Source organism: Phyllostomus hastatus, unplaced genomic scaffold (genome assembly GCF_019186645.2).
Source record: "Phyllostomus hastatus isolate PE091 unplaced genomic scaffold, TTU_PhHast_1.1 phas_scaffold_78, whole genome shotgun sequence".
Lineage (NCBI taxonomy): Eukaryota > Metazoa > Chordata > Mammalia > Chiroptera > Phyllostomidae > Phyllostomus > Phyllostomus hastatus.
Window position 1 is genome coordinate 1,485,788 of NW_025334041.1, and position 18,405 is coordinate 1,504,192.

At 65.3% G+C, this 18,405-nt stretch overlaps 1 protein-coding gene across 6 annotated transcripts in view; it reads left to right on the forward strand.

Moving 5' to 3' along the window:
* Positions 1–15,434, forward strand: part of IKZF1 (IKAROS family zinc finger 1) — an 80,906-nt gene extending 65,472 nt beyond the window's left edge. For 4 of the 6 annotated variants that reach the window (XM_045827959.1, XM_045827961.1, XM_045827957.1 and 1 more), the window contains 2 exons: positions 3,757–3,891; positions 12,061–15,434. In XM_045827959.1, coding sequence (XP_045683915.1) covers positions 3,757–3,891; positions 12,061–12,770 — 845 coding nt within the window. In that variant the 3' untranslated portion in view covers positions 12,771–15,434. The remainder of the gene's footprint in view (positions 1–3,756; positions 3,892–12,060) is intronic. The other 2 variants (XM_045827962.1, XM_045827960.1) reach the window with 1 other exon arrangement.
* Positions 15,435–18,405: the final 2,971 nt, after the last annotated feature.

The following is an 18,405-nucleotide window of genomic DNA, read 5'->3' on the forward strand; positions in this document are numbered from 1 at the left end:
CCCCCCCCCACACACACACGCCCACTCAGAGCGCAGGCCCGTGTCACCGGAGGGAGCTGGACCTTAAACCCCTCCCTCTTCTAAGGTGCTAGGGGCCCTTGACATTGGTTTTGTTTATTTGTTTGTTTTGGGTTTTGGTCATTTTCTTTTTGAACCTGGAGTTCTGATTGCCTCTTTGTGCCCAGCAACCAAGACAAGATGTGAAATCTTGTTTGAAAACACCATTTTCATGAAGTTTTTCTGATAAGAGCTTCCGGGCTGCTTTCGGTGCTGGCCGGCGGCACCAGCCCGGGAGCGGGGAGCAAGCCCTGGCGGTCGGCGGCAGGGCTGCTGTCCCCGGACTCGGGGACCGGCCCCCCGTCCTCGAGGGCTCGATGCTTCGCACTGGGCTGCATCTCCAGAGCGTACCTGGCCCCCGTCTTAAACAGTTTGAAGGAAAAGATGGGGGGACTCCGGCCCAGGGGCTGCGTCGACTCAGGGGGGGACGGTGGTGCTAGCAAGGGCACCCCCTGTCTCGTTGAGGCAGAAGACATTTCTGAGCAGGTCACCTGCAGGCGTCTCTCCCCAGACACGGCTGAGTTAGCGCGGCCGTTGGGACGCCGGTCCCAGACCGAGGGGGCGCCGCCAAGTTAATGGCTGGGAAGGGAGGAAGTCTCAGGCAGCTCTCCGACACTGGTGGCTGTCTCGTCAAGGAAACCCACTAGGGACAGATATTTTTTACACTCAAGTTTTCTTTGAGTATTGTATCTTTTTGTCGTGGTCAAGCCAACGTGAGACTGGGGTGTGTGACCATTTCTCTGTGTGCAGCTCGGCGGCCGTCTCAGGCTTGGGGACACGCAGGCCATCGGAGGCGGGGGGACGGGGGGGGTGACGAGGGGTCAGATGAGGGGGAGAGTCACACGTCCTGGCCCGGAGCGGCCGCGTGGGACGGGACTCCCCAGGTCCTGGCTCTGTCCCCGGCCCACCGACCCTCACCCGGGCTGGCGGCGGCTGTGCCTGGGCCTCCCCCCCCCCCGCGTGGAATGGGTGGTGAGATGACCGTGTAGCTTCCTTCAGGGTCCGGGGCGGGCCCCCAGCATGGAGAGGCGCTGTGGGTCCGCGGAGGAAGGAGAGCAGATGTTAAAAGCAGGAAGGACCGTGCAGCAGTCACTGGTTTCTGGCCAGGCCCCGAGGTGGGAGACCGAGGGACGAGAGGACGGTGTATGCTGCTTTCGCAATAAAGTGCGCACGCTCAGACAGTATACTTTCTGCGAACAATCAGCGAGCGGGTCTCAGGCATGAGCGCGGCCGGTTTGCCGCTGAACGGCCGTTGTCCGCCCCACACGCACTCACCAAGGACGCGGGAGCGCGGCGCCAACCCCGTTACGTGGGACAGTGAGCGTTTCCCCGTGACGGTCCGGTCCGCACGCGGGGCCCACGGACAGGGCAGACGAGGCGCAGGGGCCCACGGTCTCCCCGCCGTCCCCGGGACTGAGGGACGGTGGCAGCTTCCCGCTCGGGCCCCGAGCCCCCCTCTTCCGTGGGGTGCGCCTCCTGCCCACCCCGCCCCCCCCGGCCGGAAGAGCAGGGGAGGAGGAGGGGGTGTGAGCGAGGGGTCAGCGCCGCACACCCCCCGGCACCTGAGGCCCGACACTCAGCTCTCGCCTCTCGGCGAGTCCCGGAGCTCCCATGTCCACAGCAAACACACTCACGGCTCCCCCGGGCCCCGAGTCGGCGCAGCCCTGACCTGACGTGCTCCTTCTGACCCCCCCCACATACGTTGTCTGCATCCCCCGATGGGGGGGTCCCCCCTGGGCGGCGCAGGCTGCGGGGGCTCAGAAGCCACAGAGGCCCCTGAGTGCAGGTCCGCCCGGAGGACGTCTGGGGTCCGAGGGCAGGCGGGGGGCCTCAGTGGGGGCTCCCGGCCGCGTGGCTTTGCCGCGCCCCCTCCTGGTCCTCCCGTGCCCCAGACAGCAGCCCCCACCCCAGTGCTCAGGGGGACCCCCACCCCCCCAGCTGGGGAGCCATCCTTTGGACTAGGTACAAACAGAACCTAGCTGACAGGGTGCAGGAGGGACTAATTTTCCTAAGTACAGTGTCCCTAAGTATAAAGCATTTCGGTCACCTATACTAGTCTCTCAATGTCCCTACAAAACACACCAGCCTCACGTGAGCCTTAGGGGAGCAGGTGGAGTCACGAGTCCTCAGCAGGAAGTCCAGCGAAGGGCCGAGTGGCCAGGGGTTGGGGGTGGGGGGTCACTTGTCCTCACTGGGCACTCTGAGGGTCCGGCCCGCAGGGGCCCGCAGCCTGGCAGAGAGGGAGCCCGCTGAGGAAGGGCCGGGGGGATCGGGGGGCACAGCGCCCTGCTCTCAGGGAAGGGCAGGGCAGACGCCGAGGGAAGCCTGCCCGCCCCACGGGCCCAAGTGTGGCCGGTGACCCTGAACTTCACAGGTCCTGTGTGCACCTCTCATAGAAACCAGGGTGTCGTGTTTGTGCATTTAGTGAGAAGCTCACTTCTAATGCTCAAAACGACACACCTGTGATACCGACCACTTCGAAATACGCTTTTGTTCAAAGTGGCATTCGTAAGGATGCCCTGGAGACAGAAAACAATTAGACATGACCTTAGCAGGTGATGCGCGGGACACGAGGGGGAAAGCTAGCACGGCAGATGAGGAAGAAAGGTACCGTGGCAGGCGGGTGGGGTCAGAGGGCCGGACGCTGCACGCGCGTGTCCCTGAGCCCAGGTGTGGCTGCACATCAGGTGGCTTTGGACGCCCTAGTGGGATCTGGAAGCCACGCATCACGAAGTGTACCTGCAAAACCCCGGGGGGGGTGGCAGCTGTTGGAAGGAAGAGCACTGTCTCTCCTGCTGCGTCAAAGTGCAGCGGCGGCAGGGCCGCTGGCGGGGCGGACGGGGCTGCGGCGGAAACGGATACACGCCGCGAGGCCCCAGAGAGAGAGACACCCGCGGCGGGAGTTGTGAGGACTGTCCAGGCGCTGCGCTGGAAGGATCCGTGACCTATTAGGAGGGCAGTCAGTGTACATGTTCAGCTCCGTGCACCTGGGGGTACATTCCAGGGAGATGGAAGAGTTCCATCTCCAAACTCCAGTCGTAAAACTAGCTGAGACCGTGCAGGACCCAAAGCCGTGTCCTCGGTTACGGGAAGAGAGAGGCAGCCCGAGAAAACCGAAGGTGGCCCAGGACGCCGCCCTCCATCTGCAGCTGCCCCGCGGCCCCTCCGTCCCCGGGGTCCGAGGGCACCGTCGGTCGTGCCGAGGGTGCGTGTGCGTCCAGGGCCGGGGCCCGGGGCTCTCTCCCCGCGAGGCCGGCGTCAGCGTCAGCTGGGGCGTCTCGAGTGTTTCTTCTGCTCCTGGGCTCGCCGCGCCCGGGGTAGGAGTCAGACCCCCGATCCGCTCTGGCTCTGACAGCTCTCCGCTGCTCGGGGGGGCGGACCGAGTTAGCGGATTTGGGCGCCTGTGAACAGTTAAGACCCCTCATCAGACACGATTAGTCCCAGCCTGCTCCCCGGTGACAGTCACGAGGCTCGGCCTGGGGGTCCCGGGGGCGGAGGCGCAGCCCCTTCAGCAGGTGGGCCTCGGCGCTCCGTCCTCTGGGAAGATTAGAAGTAATCTCCGCCGCGAGCCCGGCCTTTGTCGGCGTGTCAGAGCCGTCAGATTAACGCTGGGCGGACGCCGCCGCCGGTCCTCTCCCCGCCCGCCCGCCCGCCTGCCCGCCTCTCTAACCCGGCCTCTCCGGCTGTCTTTGCCTTCAGTCCTGAAGGAGGAAGCCAACCACGGCGACATGGCGGAAGACCTGTGCAAGACGGCGGCCGAGCGGGCCCTCGTGCTGGACAGGCTTGCGAGTAACGTCGCCAAACGTAAGAGCTCTATGCCTCAGAAATTTGTTGGTAAGAGTTCACCGTTTGCTGTCTCTTAAACACTCCCAGGTGCGGGGGGACGGGGGGGCGGGGAGGGGTCTAGGCTCAGGGGGTGGTTGCACAAGGGTAGGAAAAAGAAAGAGCACCCCGGGTTTTTTTTTGTAGAAAAAGCAAAATCGGGCAAGCATACCATTTCTCACATACCCTGAAATTCTCTCCAGAGGCCTCGGAAACACGGCAAACTTTCTGCCAGTAGCTTGTCCCAGACGTGGTGTTGCGGTGGCCGCACACTCGGGGTCTGCCCCTGGACACCCCGTGGGCACGGGGAGGGGCAAGTCAGTGTGCCCAGTGTCACGTGTGGGAGCCCGGCTCGGCCAGGGGCCCCCCACACAGCCCGGGCGCCCCCTGCCTGAGCTGGACACGGCCGCTTTCCACTTGAACCTCACACCGCCTTCCACGTGGGTGGCCTTGAAGGGTTGGCGGGCAGAACCGCCAGCACCCGGCCCGGGAGCGGTGCCCAGGGGAAAGGGGCACCGCCAGGTTGGTCACTGTCACAGGCAACTCTCTGCCTGGGGCAGTGCTTGGAGAGGTAAACAGTGGAGGGACACAGCTCATCTCCGGGGACTTGCTGCCCCGTGTAGGTGACAGACGGGGCACCCAGGGCCACCACCCGGGCTGGACCCTGAAGGGCAGCGGGGGGGACGGAGGCCGGCAGGAGAGTGTGGGCGGCCCTGGCGGGGGGCCCACCTAGGTGTCCGTCACGGCCACGCACGGACACTGTCACCTTGGTGAGGCGGGGGCCTCTCCCAGTCCTGGATTTACTCCTGGGTTCTCTCTCCGGTCTGGGTTTGGTGACGAAGTGGCAGCAAGGCTGTGAGAACATTTAGCAGCTGTCAGTATGAAGGTCAAGTGTCGTCTCTGGGATGATGTGGACAGAGGGCCACGGGGGAGGGTCCCCTCGAGGGAAGGGGGCCGCGGGGGAGGGCCGTGTCCGGGAAGGCGGGTCGGCAGAAGCTGTGAGGCCGACGGCGAGCTGGTTGGATGGAGCAGCAGGGCTGGGCCGAGGGCGGGCAGTGGGAGGAGGGGAGCGGACCCTCAGACAGACCGAAATGCCGAGAAGGGCTGGGGCTGGCGGGGGCAAGCGGGGTGCGAGTGTGGTCTGGGTAAACGGTGTCGCTCAGGGGAGCGACGGCAATGAAGGCCCGGTGCACGCCGGCCGGGGCTGCGCCTGGAGCGCCGGGGCGAGCGCAGACTCCGTTCACGCACCAGGCGGGGCAGAGCGTGGCGTGTTCCCACGGGACCGCGGTCTGTCCCAGCTGGCGGACGGGGGCTGCAGGGTTGGAAGGGCGGGGGGGCGGCCCTGGAGGGGAGGGGGTGGGCAGGGGGGCTGCAGAGGGGGTTCCGTGGGCCCACGCAGACCCGGGTGGTGGAAACCGTGAGTCACCGCGGTGCCAGGTGCAGCTGTGACCCAGGCGGGCTCTAGAGGAAACCGAGTTCCATTTTCAGTCCGCCAGTCTCCAAGGACTTCCGGGGGCAGAGGCCACGTGGGAGCCGGGTCACGGGTGCTGGGAGGGAGGAGGGTCTGACAGGCCACGGTTCCCAGGGCGGGGGCCCACAGGGTGCCGCCGCACCCCCTGAGGACGGGCAGGGTGGTGGGAAGGGGGCATGAGGCGGAGGCCCGGCCCCGGGTTCTAGCCCCTCCCCGCCGCTGCACTGGAACTAGGCCTGCTTTGATCGGGCTCTAGAGAGAGGTTTGCCGCAGGCTTGGGGCGGGGGGGGAGGAAGTCAGAGACACTCTCGCAAACCGCTGGCTGGGGCCGCCGTGGGGGAGGTGCCCACGCGTGTGAGCTCTTTCGGGCTGCTGTGGGGGAGACCTCCAACTTCCTAGGCAGAGCGGGGGTCAAGGTGCGGCAGTGCAGAGGGGGCTGCCGCACGGGGCTTCCCGCCTCCCTGGGCCGAGGGGGGCGCTGGGCGCACTCCCGGGAGGCAGGAACGGTGGCTGCTGGCGACCAGGGACAGGCAGTGGGTGACCGTGGGGAGCCGGGGCCCGCACAGGACGCTGCCCAGGGCTTTGCCGGTGAACGCAGGCAGCTGGCGTGAGCTTCCGGAGACTCCTCCCCAGATGAGACCGGGAGACTCTGCAGCGGCCGCCCCAACGAGCCGCCCCTTAGGCGCTGTCTTGAGAGTCAGAAGCTCCCGTGTTCGAAGAGAAAGCCTCCCTCCTCCAGCAGTCACAGCCGCGCAGATGGCCAGCTCCGAAGCGGCTGTGCACCCTGCCTGGTGACCCCCCACCACCAGAGGCTGGCGACTGGTGACCTTCGTCTAAAACAAGGGCTGTCCCAGCCCCCGAAGGCTAGGTCGCTGTGCCAGGAGTTCAATGAACCACTGCCGACCTGTTGCAGCGTCTCCCCCACCATCGAGGAGGACACTCGTCTCTAAGTTCCCCCTTAACTTCTGGGTGCCACGTGCATCCTCTGTGTGAACTCAGAAAGAGCCCATAGGAAGGAGCTATTCCCCAGGGTGGGGGAGGGGCAGTCAGAGCTCCCCAGCTTGACCTTGAGCACGCCCCTGGGCTGACCTGGAGCACATCCCCGGGCTCAGTGTGCCTGCCTGTGAATCGGGCCTGAGGCCCCCGCCCCCCCCCTCCCCACAGCTGCTCCGAGGACCCCAGAGCACGGCCGCCGGGGCTGGCAGCACCCCTAACACTCGCAGGCGCCTGAGCCACAGGAGCTGACAGTTTTCGGGTTGAGTGTTGCTCAGAGCGGCATATGTTGTTGCTTCGTGGATGTGTGACCTGCGATTTATATTTTTAAACTAAACCCTGGCAGGAGTGTCAGTTTTTACTTTGCTGGTCACACTGCCCACTGCTCTGTGGCATCGAAGACCTCGTCCTCTGAGACAGCCAGGCACTGGGCGGCGGGGCGGACGGGCCACGCAGCGAGGGGGCGACGTGGCGCGGCTGCGTGGCGGTGCCGGCCGCTCCTCTCAGTGTGTTTGGTGGCTGTGGTGAGAGAACTTTTAAAATACGGGAGAGGAAACAGAAGGAGAAAAGAACAGCCATCGATACCCCTGCTACCCATCGTAACTGTCTCAGTAGAAGTTTACACTTTTTTAAATTAAAAAATTCCCCATTGCATTATTAAAATGACACATGGCTAATATAAAGAATTGTAACGCGGAGATGAATACTTTAAAATCCCCACAAGACCCAACATCCAGAAATGACCACCACTAAGAGTAGCTGAGATCGATTCTAAATATCCTTTTATTCTGAAAAATGAAAGTAAATCTGGGAGCAGGGAGGGCGATGAGTCCGTGAACTGATCAAATACACACGTGAAAATTCCGTCAGCTGGCAGATGCTATTTCAAATGAAAGCGTCCCTCTTACCCATGTCTTAACTCTAGGGGGTGAGGGAGAGCCACACCAGCTCGTCCTCAAATAGATACCCTTCCCCCCACTCCACACAGAAGCTATTCTTAAAGCGTTTCTCTAAGATTAAGAAGATACATTTGGAAAACTATTAAAGCCTTCACATCATGTTTCCTTTGCTTACATTGGTGCAGTCCGTCCCTGCCTGCTTCCCTGTGTGCAGCTGCATTGTTGCTTTCACCAGCTACATTGTTACTTTACCAGCTGCATTGTTACTTTTACCAGCCACACTGTTGCTTTCACCAGCTACATTGTTACTTTACCAGCTACATTGTTACTTTACCAGCTGCATTGTTACTTTACCAGCCACACTGTTACTTTACCAGCTGCATTGTTACTTTTACCAGCTACATTGTTACTTTACCAGCTGCATTGTTACTTTTACCAGCCACACTGTTACTTTTACCAGCTACATTGTTACTTTTACCAGCTACATTGTTACTTTTACCTCCGACTTAGTTCTTCCACGCTCGGCCCTGAGATCAGAGTTCCCTTGGGTGAGTGGCCTGTTAACTCTGCATTTAGAGGAAAGGCTCCGTCCCAGTCCTTTTCCTGCTGTTTCGTTGTTCAGTGTTTTTGTTGTTTTTCAGTAACGGTGGCCATTCCCTGTCACCTGAGCTTCGGGCGTCACCGTTTCTGTCGGTTTCAGTAATGTCTTCATTGGTTGGACTTCACAGTCACGCAACCTTTTTTGAGAATGTTCCAAGGGTGTTCTATGTCCACCCTCATTTTGGGTCTGAGGGTGGCCACCGGCTGCCTTTCTGTCAACACCTGGGGGGCCTATTGGCTGAGGGTGTGGTGTCAGGTCGCCCCATGTGTCCCCCTGAGAACTTCGCAGATCTTCCCATGATTCACGAGGACGGTGACATTTTCACACTCCCCCAAATGCCTGAAGAGTCCTTTGTCTAACCTTAGAGTCAGACGCCCTCACTTGGATGTGACTTGGTGTTTTACATTCTAAGTAAAAATGTCCTGCCATTTAAAAATGGGAATTCCCTTTCTTTTCTTTACTTCTGGGAAATTCTCTCTTACAGAAATGCGTTTTTGGTTCCATCTGTGGTGTTCTGTCCTCGGGGGTGCCAGCGGCCCCACGCTGGATGGTCATCTGTCTCCCGCATCTGTTCACATCTCGTGTCGGGTTTCTTTTCCACACGCAGTCCCTGTGGCCGTGGTGCGTCTCTCCCCTGCACCGGCGGTCCCAGGTCCAGGCGGCTCTGTCCTCCCGCTGGGTGGTCTCGCCCGCGCCCGGGCCCTGGGGGAAGGCCACCGGCACCGTCCGGGTCCTGAGATCGAGTCTCCTCTTTCTCCTCCCTCTGCTGCTTCCACGCGCCCCCTCTCAGTATTTTTCTTTTCTTTTTTTACCGGGCCCACGTCACGAAGCCATCGTGAGCCATTTCCTCTCTTCTTTGAATCGAGCCCTTCTCCCAGGGTGGCCCAGTGGTTTGTCACTTCCTGTCTCCCGCTGCACTGTGAGAAAATATTTTCACCGTAACCAACGTGCTGCTTCTCATCTTCGTGTTCGCCTCGGTCCGACGTAGACCGATTGATGTCTCAACATCCTTCCCACTGTACCGGAGACTTTTCCTTTCCCGTGAGAGCTGCCGACCTTTCTAAACCCCGAGAGAAGGCCAAGGGCGGGCTGTGGGGGGCGGGGAGGCGGGTGTTGTCTTTGTGCAGAGGCCGTCTCTCGGCTCTGTTGCCCTTGTGTTCAGACGGGGCTCGGTGTCCCCAGCTCGCTGCCGTGGCACCACCGGGTGACGGAGTGTTTTCCACCCCCACGGGGACCCCCCGGCGCTGTGGGCCGCGTCCCTGCACGGAGGACGTCGCTCCCGTCGCGGGGGCCAACCTCAAGCTCTCTGGCCCAGGGTCACCTGGCTCTCAGGAGCAGAGGTGCCCGCGCGCGGTGTTTCTGACCAGGCGTGGAAAGCCGCCGCCGCCTCTCTCGAGAAGGCCGCGGGGACACGCAGGCGTCGGGGGAACGCGGAGGACTGGGCTGACTCGGACGGCAGGATCGGGGAGGGAGTGGCAGCCGCCGGGCTCTGCCACGCACTTGGTGCCGGGGTTTTCTTGCCTGGGTCGCTGACTTGTTAACACTCGCATTTCACGGGAGCATGTGCCTTTCCTTACCTGACGCCCAAGCAGGTTTGGGGGGGTTCTTTTCTGACTTGGAGGAGCATGGGGGGGCGGGGGAGAGCTGCGGGCCGTGTCAGGGCACGGTTCTGCCCTGCACCCACGTGTTGTCGCTGCCGCCGAAGGTCCAAACCCACGGCTTTCGTTGGTTGCTCGGGACCCACCGCGCGAGACCTCGGGGAGGGGCGGGGGCATGAGCGGGAGAAGCGCGGCTTCTGGCGGGGCCGGGGCTCTCTCACGCCCCCTAGAACCATCCACAGACACTCCCTTGGCCTCCTCTCCCAGCCAGGAGGTGCGGGAGGGACAGGCCGGACCCGGCCAGAGCCCCTGAATGCTGCTCTGGGGTCCGGGCGACAGGCTGGCAGCACCTCGGCACGAGGACAGAAAAGAAAGCTGTGGTTTCCGTCCCATTGTCCAGCCCCTCCTCCGACCCCGACGGAGAGAGCAGCCCTCCCGGGGGCCGGCTGCCCACCCGGCGCCGAGGGTCCCTGAGGATCGGGGGCTGCAGAGGGTGGGGCGGGCCACTGGCAGGTGCTCTGCCGGTCACCTGTGGACCCCAGGGAACATCAGAGCAGGGTCTGTGCCCCTCGGAGCAGCCAGGCCATCGGGTGGTGGACGTCCACCACGAGGCGACAGAGGAGACGGAAAGCCACTTGGCAGAGTGAGGGCACGTGCCCTGGCCGTTACCAGGGGTCACAGGTGTCTTAAAGCGAGTCATCAACGAGCCCACACTCGGTGGAGGAGCCTGTCCTTCCGCGGCCACGGCCGAGCAGGAGACCTCGATGTCAGGGTCACCGTGGGGGGCGGGGGGTGGGGAGGGCGCCCTCCTCTGCCCCCACCAGCTACAACCCGGGCTCTGGGGGCAGCCTGCGTGCGCCCCCCTTTCCTCCATCCCCCCGGCCCCGCCCCCTTCCCTCAGACCCTGCGGGGGCTTCTTCCCGTCTCCTCTGGGCAAAGCCCCTGCCGGGCGCAGCCCTGCTGCCGACCCCAGGCTGCCCCCCTCGCCCGCTCTGCGCCCCGGCTCGGGCCACGGCACCCTCACCACCCCCCCCCCCCCCCCCCCCCGCCAAGCCCCAGGCTCCCTGGGGCCCGTGCCCTCCTGCGGCAGCCACCGCGGGCCGCGGGAGCCCCTCCCCCGGCCGACTGTCCTCCGTCCTCAGCCAGTGGGCGACAGGGTCCCCGCGAGGGTTCTCTGTCCTCACGACTTGGGACCGGCTGCGGGAGGAGCCTCGGAGCTTCAGGGTCCGTCCCGCCGTGCGCTCACCTGCTCCCCCCGGCCCCGCTGCCCGGCCGGCCGCCGCAGAGGCTCCCCGAGTGTGTGCTGGAGGCAGGAGGGGACCGAGTGGGGGGTGAAGGGAAAGTGTGCCCCCCCTTCCCGGGTCGGCCCCGCCCCCGGAGTATCCGCCGCCCCGAAAGGGAGCGAACCCGCAGCCCTCCCGGCGGCGGCCGCGCGAACCGAGGAGGGCTCGCACGCCGAGCTCCGGCCAGTGGGGAGGGCACGGCTTCGAAGCGATGCGTTTTATGTCTTCGCAAAAACGTGCGCTCCAGGGCTCGACAGGAGGCCAGAGCTAGACCCGGAGTTCAGTCTTCATGGGGAGGCGAGCTCTCCCGCAGCCCGAGGTCACGCCGCGTCTGGCCGGCGCTGGGCGGTGGCACTGGGGGCCTCGCTCGGCTCAGTCAGACTCGGAAAGGACACGCCCTCTTCCCTGTGGCTCCACCCCCTGCCTCTGTGGGCGGGGCCTCGCTGCTGCTCAGTCAGGTTTGGGAAGGACAGTGAGGGACACGCCCTCTTCCCTGTGGCCCCACCCCCTGCCTCTGTGGGCGGGGCCTCGCTGCTGCTCAGTCAGGTTTGGGAAGGACAGTGAGGGACACGCCCTCTTCCCTGTGGCTCCACCCCCTGCCTCTGTGGGCGGGGCCTCGCTGCTGCTCAGTCAGGTTTGGGAAGGACAGTGAGGGACACGCCCTCTTCCCTGTGGCCCCACCCCCTGCCTCTGTGGGCGGGGCCTCGGTGCTGCAGGCGAGGGGCAGGCAGAGAGGTGGTGGGGGCAGGGGTGGGGGGTGGCTGTTACGTCTAAACACCCTCTTGAACCCAAGTCGGAGCCCCTTCAGCTCTGCGCTCTGGGTAAGAAGACTATGAGTTGTCATACATGTCGATTCAGTTTCATTCCAGAACACGAACGCTCCGAATTTAGAGTACATCACATACTATTATTTTAAATACATGCATTGCACATTATTGGGAATAATCACGTAATTATGCATTTAATTAAATGTATAATACGTTATAAATTATTTAGAACGCCATATTGAACGGACATCGTTTAAATGCGGGAGTTAGTTATAATCCTGTTTAGTTACATACGAACTCACGTGGCGAAAGGACGCGACCCCCGGTTTAGCCCGTGGGAGTCGTCTGTGTCGCCGGGTCATGTGCTCGCTGGTCCGCCTGAGCTTTGTTGAACGCCCGCCGCGGGCCAGCCGCAGCGCCAGGGGCCGCCAGCAGGAGTGTCTCGAGGCCCCCAGGTTGGGAATGGTCAGACACCCGGGTTGGGCCCCCCCTGCCCCCCCGAGCAGATAGCTGTTGCTGCCACCCAGCAAGGTAGCCCGGCCCCGCTGACGGTGCCCTGCCTCCCACAGGGGACAAGTGCCTGTCGGACGTGCCCTACGACGGCGGCGCCAGCTACGAGAAGGAGAACGAGATGATGCAGACCCACGTGATGGACCAGGCCATCAACAACGCCATCAGCTACCTGGGGGCCGAGTCCCTGCGCCCGCTGGTGCAGACGCCCCCCGGCGGCTCCGAGGTGGTCCCGGTCCTCAGCCCGCTGTACCAGCTGCACAAGCCGCACGGCGAGGGCCCCGCGCGGCCCAACCACGCCGCCCAGGACAGCGCCGTGGAGAACCTGCTGCTGCTGTCCAAGGCCAAGTCCCTGTCCTCCGAGAGGGAGGCGTCCCCGAGCAACAGCTGCCAAGACTCCACGGACACGGAGAGCAACACGGAGGAGCACCGGGGCGGCCTCATCTACCTGACCAACCACATCCCGCACGCCCGCAACGGCCTGTCCATCAAGGAGGAGGGGCTGCCGGCCTACGACGCGCTGCGGGCCGCCTCCGACGGCTCCCAGGACGCCCTGCGGGTGGTGGGCACGGGCGGCGAGCCCATGAAGGTGTACAAGTGCGAACACTGCCGGGTGCTCTTCCTGGACCACGTCATGTACACCATCCACATGGGCTGCCACGGCTTCCGCGACCCCTTCGAGTGCAACATGTGCGGCTACCACAGCCAGGACAGGTACGAGTTCTCGAGCCACATCACGCGGGGGGAGCACCGCTTCCACATGAGCTAAGCCCCCCGCCGCGGCCTCCGACGCCCGCCGTGCGCACAGAACGGCGGCCATGAGCTTTTCTGTTCTGTTTCTGTTTTTTTTTTTTAAAGTGGATTAGCTGCCAGTTTGATTTCCTTTTGAACACAAGGTTTTTAATGCTACATACAGGGCTACCACAGCACCCACGCAGACTGCCACGTTGGAGCCCCTTCCCCCTTGTTTCTAGAGTGTCCTCCTCCAAACAGTGGGTTGTTGTCACCCAGCATCTTGTTAAAAAAAAAAAAAAAAGACAGAGAGAAAGGAAGGGAAAGAAAAGAGAAAAGAGAAGCAACCAAAACCTGGACAGCGAGAGCGGGTCCCAGGGCGGAGTGGGAAGCACACAGCAGGTGCTCCTCCCCAGACCGCAGACGCAGGGAACGGCGCCTCCCAGCTGCGGCCGGGCAGGTGAGCCGCTGCAGGTGAGCACCCCGGAGGGCCCCCACCTGGCAGGGCCTGTGCCGTGGGTTCTCCCGTGCGCGGTGGGGTGTCCGCCGGCATCTTCAGTCGCTGCCAGTGGGTGACGGCAGCACCCTGCCCGTCGACAACAAAGCATCTCTCCAGGCGTTGCCCCACGTGCCCGGGGAAGGACCTCCGCTCTGGACGATTCTGGGCCCGCCGAGGGTCTGTGCCACCCACGCCCCCAGATAGGGGCGATCAGCAGGCGTCTGCCGGTCAGCAGTCTGGGGACCCACGCACGCCCCTCCGCAGGCCCTGTAAATGCCGTAGGGGAGCCACCCCCCTGCAGAACCATAGCTCCTCGAGTCCTGTCGGCAGGAAGGAGCCCACACAGGTCATGCCCTTGAGCCAGGGCTCCCCTGGCTTCCAGAACTGTGTGGCATTTTGAAACTGGACATGAACCACGGGTCAGTGACCCTGAACAACGGGACAGAGAGGAGCTGGACCCTTGACAGCTTCAGTTCAATGTCCAGCGACAGAGAAAGACACGCCCAGCCAAACAAGCCCGCTGCCCAGAGCCGTCCGAGTTCCGCTCGCCGGCCAGGCCCCGTCCCCTCCGGCCCGCAAAGCCCCTCGGGCCATGGCGCTCCCTCGCCCCGGAGACTTCAGGACGGAGCCCAGCCGGGCTGTGTACATAGCGCTCCACGCTCCGCTCCCCCGCTCCCCCTTCTGCTCGCCGCCTCTCGCGGCCAGTGCCATTTGCATTCGCATCCTTTTGCTGCAGATTTACATTGTCATGCCGCTCTTCCTTGAAACGTTGTATTTAAGTGAGGTTGCCTTCAAGGCCCCAGGTGATTAAGTTATGTTCCACAGGTCCCCCAGTCCCCGTGACGCCTCCCTCTCGGGCCCACGGCCTGCCCGCCCTGCCGTGGGCGGTGCGTGTGCTCCAGGCTGAGCACCGAGGATGGCCCGCACTGTGTTTAAAGTAGATGTCAGAGCCGGGGGCGGGGGGGGGGGGGGAGGCATTGCAAGAAACAGGCCGACCTGCCCCAAGCGACCTGCCTCTGCCCTCCGCCCTTCCCCTCCCGTTGCCCGCGCTGTCCGCTCTGTTTCCCTCTGTCTGTGCCCTTTTCTTGCTTCGTTCAGACCACACTGCAGCTCTGCAGGCGCCCCCCTCTCCCCGAAACAGAAGCCAGACCAAGTGGGCGGATGCCGACCCTCCGTCCTTCCCCCGCTGCCTTGGGTTCGGGCAGCACAGAAGCGCCGTCTCCCCCCGACACCCGCGTCACTGTCGCCCACCTCAGTGTGTGTCTGTGTTTTTGTTGTGTGTTGTGTTTTACTTTTAAAGGAACAAAAACCAGCCCTGGCCGGGGCGTCTGGTTGGAAGCATCTCCCCGGAAAGGTCGCAGGTTCCGTCCCTGGTGGGTGAGCGCACAGGAGGCCTGGGCTCCTGGGTGTGTCCCCGCCCCCACACCCCACCCCCCACCCCCCGCCGTGCGTGTCTCCATGGCCGGGGTCCAATACACGTGTTTACAGTCCGTGTGCTGCGCCGGTCAGGGCCGCATGGGTCCGTGCCCGCACGGCTGCACGTCTCTGCCCGGCCCTGCCAGACGCACGCGTGCGGGCGTGCGAACGAGAGAAGGCCTCTGGGCGGGGGTGTCCCCGGCCCGCTGCGCACCAGGCGGGGCACTGGCAGGAACGCCGCAGCTCTCCGGTACGCTTGCTGATACGCCGCTGCTGCTGCGGCGGCCGTAGGACGAACACACGCAAAGTGTCCTGCCTTCCTGCAGCTGTGCAGAGTGGTAGCCGCGGGGGACTGGGACGCACCCCTCTCTCCTTGTGAGGCTGTGTCTGGTCACGCCGACTCTGCCTAACACGCGTGTGGCTGGCGCACGAGCACCTCGTTTGTGTAAGAGCCCCAGGGGCTCACTTCAGAAGAGACAGGCCCGACCCTTTGGGCCTCCCGGCTCCGGGAGAGCTGCGGACCCTCGACCACGGAGCCAGGACGGCGTGGAGCCGGGCGACCCAGCCGGACGACGCGCCCCGCGCCGTCACTTGCCTTACCGGAACGGACTGTGCTCCTCTGCAAGTAGAGAACTTTTTACCCCCCTCCCCATCTCTGTGTTCTGTTCCCTCCCCTCCCTTACAGAAAGGTCTACCGTAGCCAGGCGTGGAGGTGGGCTTTGCGACAGGAGTCCCCCAGCTCCGGGAAGCCGCCACCCTGAAAATAAACCACGTCCTTTCCATCAGCACCCGCCTCTCGAGTACTGGCGTTTGCGGCAGCGGCCCCACCCCTCCCGCGAGCCGGGTCTGAGGGAGAGAGTGCCGCGGAGCGCAGCCGTGGCCCCCGCGGACTCCGCCCCAACCGGGGGCCGGCCCAGCAGTCACGGTTGTGGGAAGCTTCCGGCACAGCGGGCGCCCGAGTCCACAGCTCCGGGCGTGCACCAGCGAGGGGGCGGGGGGGGGGTTGCTGGATGATGAGCCATCTCCCGGCTCTGCACAGCCCGCACCGTGGTGCCGGCCGGCGCACCCGCGGCCAGCGGCACGGAGGACGGGCACCCGTCCGGGGTCCTCACATGCAAGCACACACGGCGGGCAGGGCCGGGCTGCGGGGGGGCGGTGGTCTCCGTGCTGCCGCACAGGTGTGAGGCCGCCAGCATGCCGTGGTGCGCACCCTCCATCCCTTGCGGAGGCGTAGCCAGGCGTCGGGGGCTCGGACCCAGTAAATGGGGGGAGGGGGTGAGCAAGGTGTCGGGGGACAACACACAGCCCACGTGACACGCGTGAAGCTTTCCCGAGACCCCTGGAGGCGGCGGCCCTGGGGGGCTGGGGGAGACGTCGAGGGGACGGAGGAAATGAGGAACCCGCTGCAGCAGGGGCCCGGCCTCAGCTGGGACCTGGGGCTTCAGAAATGCCAGCTTCCTGGAGAGGAAGGGGAAACCTCACTGTGAAGTCCCCTCGCCTTTTCCACTTTGGGGCCGAGGACAGGAACAGGGCGGCGTCCCTGGGCTCTGCCCCCCGCGGCCGCCCTCGGCCGGGGCCAGTGGGTGCCCCGGGGGAGCAGGCTGCCTGCCCGTCCCCTCCCTGCTCTGGGAACCCGTCCCCTGGGACCGTCCTCCCGGGCAGCGGGCCCTGCCCGGCCGGCAGATGGGCTGCGGCCACCCAGAGAGCAGGCAGGACGGAAGCAGATGGGCCACCACGGTCCCCACGCGCAACGGGGGCCGGCCGCAGATTTGCATAACGAGGGCTGGTGGGTGCCCGAGCCGTCCCCTGAAGGGACGGCCTGGGTCTCGGTGCAGCTGACAGATTTCACTTCTGCTTTCCCACGTGGCGTCGGGGCGCGCGGAGCGTGTGAACTGTCCCGGAGCTTCTGCTCCCCCTTCCGGAGCGGCCCCTGCCTCCGGCTCCCGCGCCCCGGCCCGCTCCCCGCTGCTGCTCGCCACTCTCGGGGGCGCCGGGGCGGGGGGCGGGCTCCCGGGATGCCCGCAGGCCTGCCCGCTGGGCCCCCGGGCCGCGTCGCCCCCGGAGCCTGCCGCTCCCGCACCTGTGCGGCTCCCTCCCGGCCGCCGTCCCTCGGGCTTCCGGACCCACGCCCCGCCCCCCCCCGCCCCGGAACCCTCCCGATTCCCGTGACAAACGGACTCCACCGTCCCCCCCACGGGAAACAACTGTCTGTGGACGTCCGTCCGTCCACGGGCACCCGGAGGAAGCAGGCTTGTCTGTGAGCCCGGGGTCGTCCTCGGGGCTCCCGCGGGCCGCACGCCCGGTCCGGGGTGGAGGTCCTCAGGCCCCAGCGGGACGTCCGGGCCGGTCGGGTCCTGACCCCCCTGCCCGAGCTAGCCGTCCAGCCTCCTCCCGACCCCCCGGCCGGCCCGACGCCCTCGCCGCACACCACAGCCCGCTGCCCCAGAAGCCCCCTCGCCGCGCTGGCTTCTGCACGCGCCACGAGGCCAGGCTGAGCTCCGACCCGCTTGCGCGGCCCCTGCAGCCCAGGGCCCTGCGCTCCCGCACCCCCCTGCCGGCCTGTGCCAGGCCCCCCTGTGGCCGCCGGGTGCCACCACCCCCGCTGGACTGTGCGGGCGCACGTCACGCCGCAGTCACCCCCGCACCGCGGCAGCAAGCACGGCGGCCAGGGCCCTGCAGCTGGGACACAGCGGGCATCGGAGGGGCGGCCTTGCGGCCCGGGGCCCTGCCCCGGGGTCTGTCCTTCCCCTTCCGAGGCGAGGACCTGGACCTCTGGCCACGGCTCTTCCATCTGAAGACCCCTCCCCCACCTCCCCACCTGCTCAGGGCCTGGGCGAGCTCCCTGGACGAAGGTGGGCAGCCACAGGGCGCAGACGCGGACCCCTGGCCCCCCCTGCACGCTCCCGGTGTCCAGGCCCTCGGGCCCTCTCGGGGCTCGTCCTGCGGGAGACGGGCCGAGCTGTCCTCGGGGCGCTGCTGACCGGAGCAGAAGGGGCTGTGGGGTGGGCGAGGCAGGCCAGCCAGGCCGCCCCGGCCCGAGGGCGTCTCCGCCGAACCTGAACCTCGGGAGACGGAGGCAGGCAGGAGAAGGAGCGGAAACGCTGTCGGCCGGAACAGTTACACTGGAGGGGCGGAAAGAGTGGGGGACGAGAAGGAGGGAGGGAGGGAGGGAGGAGGAGGAGGAGGAAAGGAAAGGACGACGGGCCAGAGCAGGGAACAACGCAGGAGCACACGTGGTCGGTACGACCCCGGCCGCCCCGGGACTGGCTGTGGACGCCGCTGCGGACACAGCCGTCGGCGCGGCCCGGGCTAGGCCAGCTCTCCGAGGCCCGCCGGGAAGCCTCCGTAAGTACCGGACACGCGCCGATTGTAAGGGCCGAGGGTCGGAGAGACGCCGCGCTGGCCGGCTCTCAGCACAGGAAGCAGGGGGCCGACCTCAGACGGAGCAGAGCTCAGGCGAGGGGGGCCGCCGGGGGCAGAGAGGGGCGTGTGCGACCGGAAAGGGGTCACATCTCCGAGGAGACGTGGCGCCCATCCCACGGACGCGCCTGACAACCGAGTGTGGACGCCCGTGGGGCAGACCCGATAGGGCCACGAGGAGAGACGGTGGACGGGCTGCCACAGCCAGGCTGCCGCGCCCCGCCAGGACCCGGTCAGGACCCCACCAGGACCCCGCCAGGACCCCGTCAGGACCCTGCCAGGACCCCACCAGGACCCCGCCAGGACCCCGCCAGGAACGGGCAGGTCCCGCAGGCAG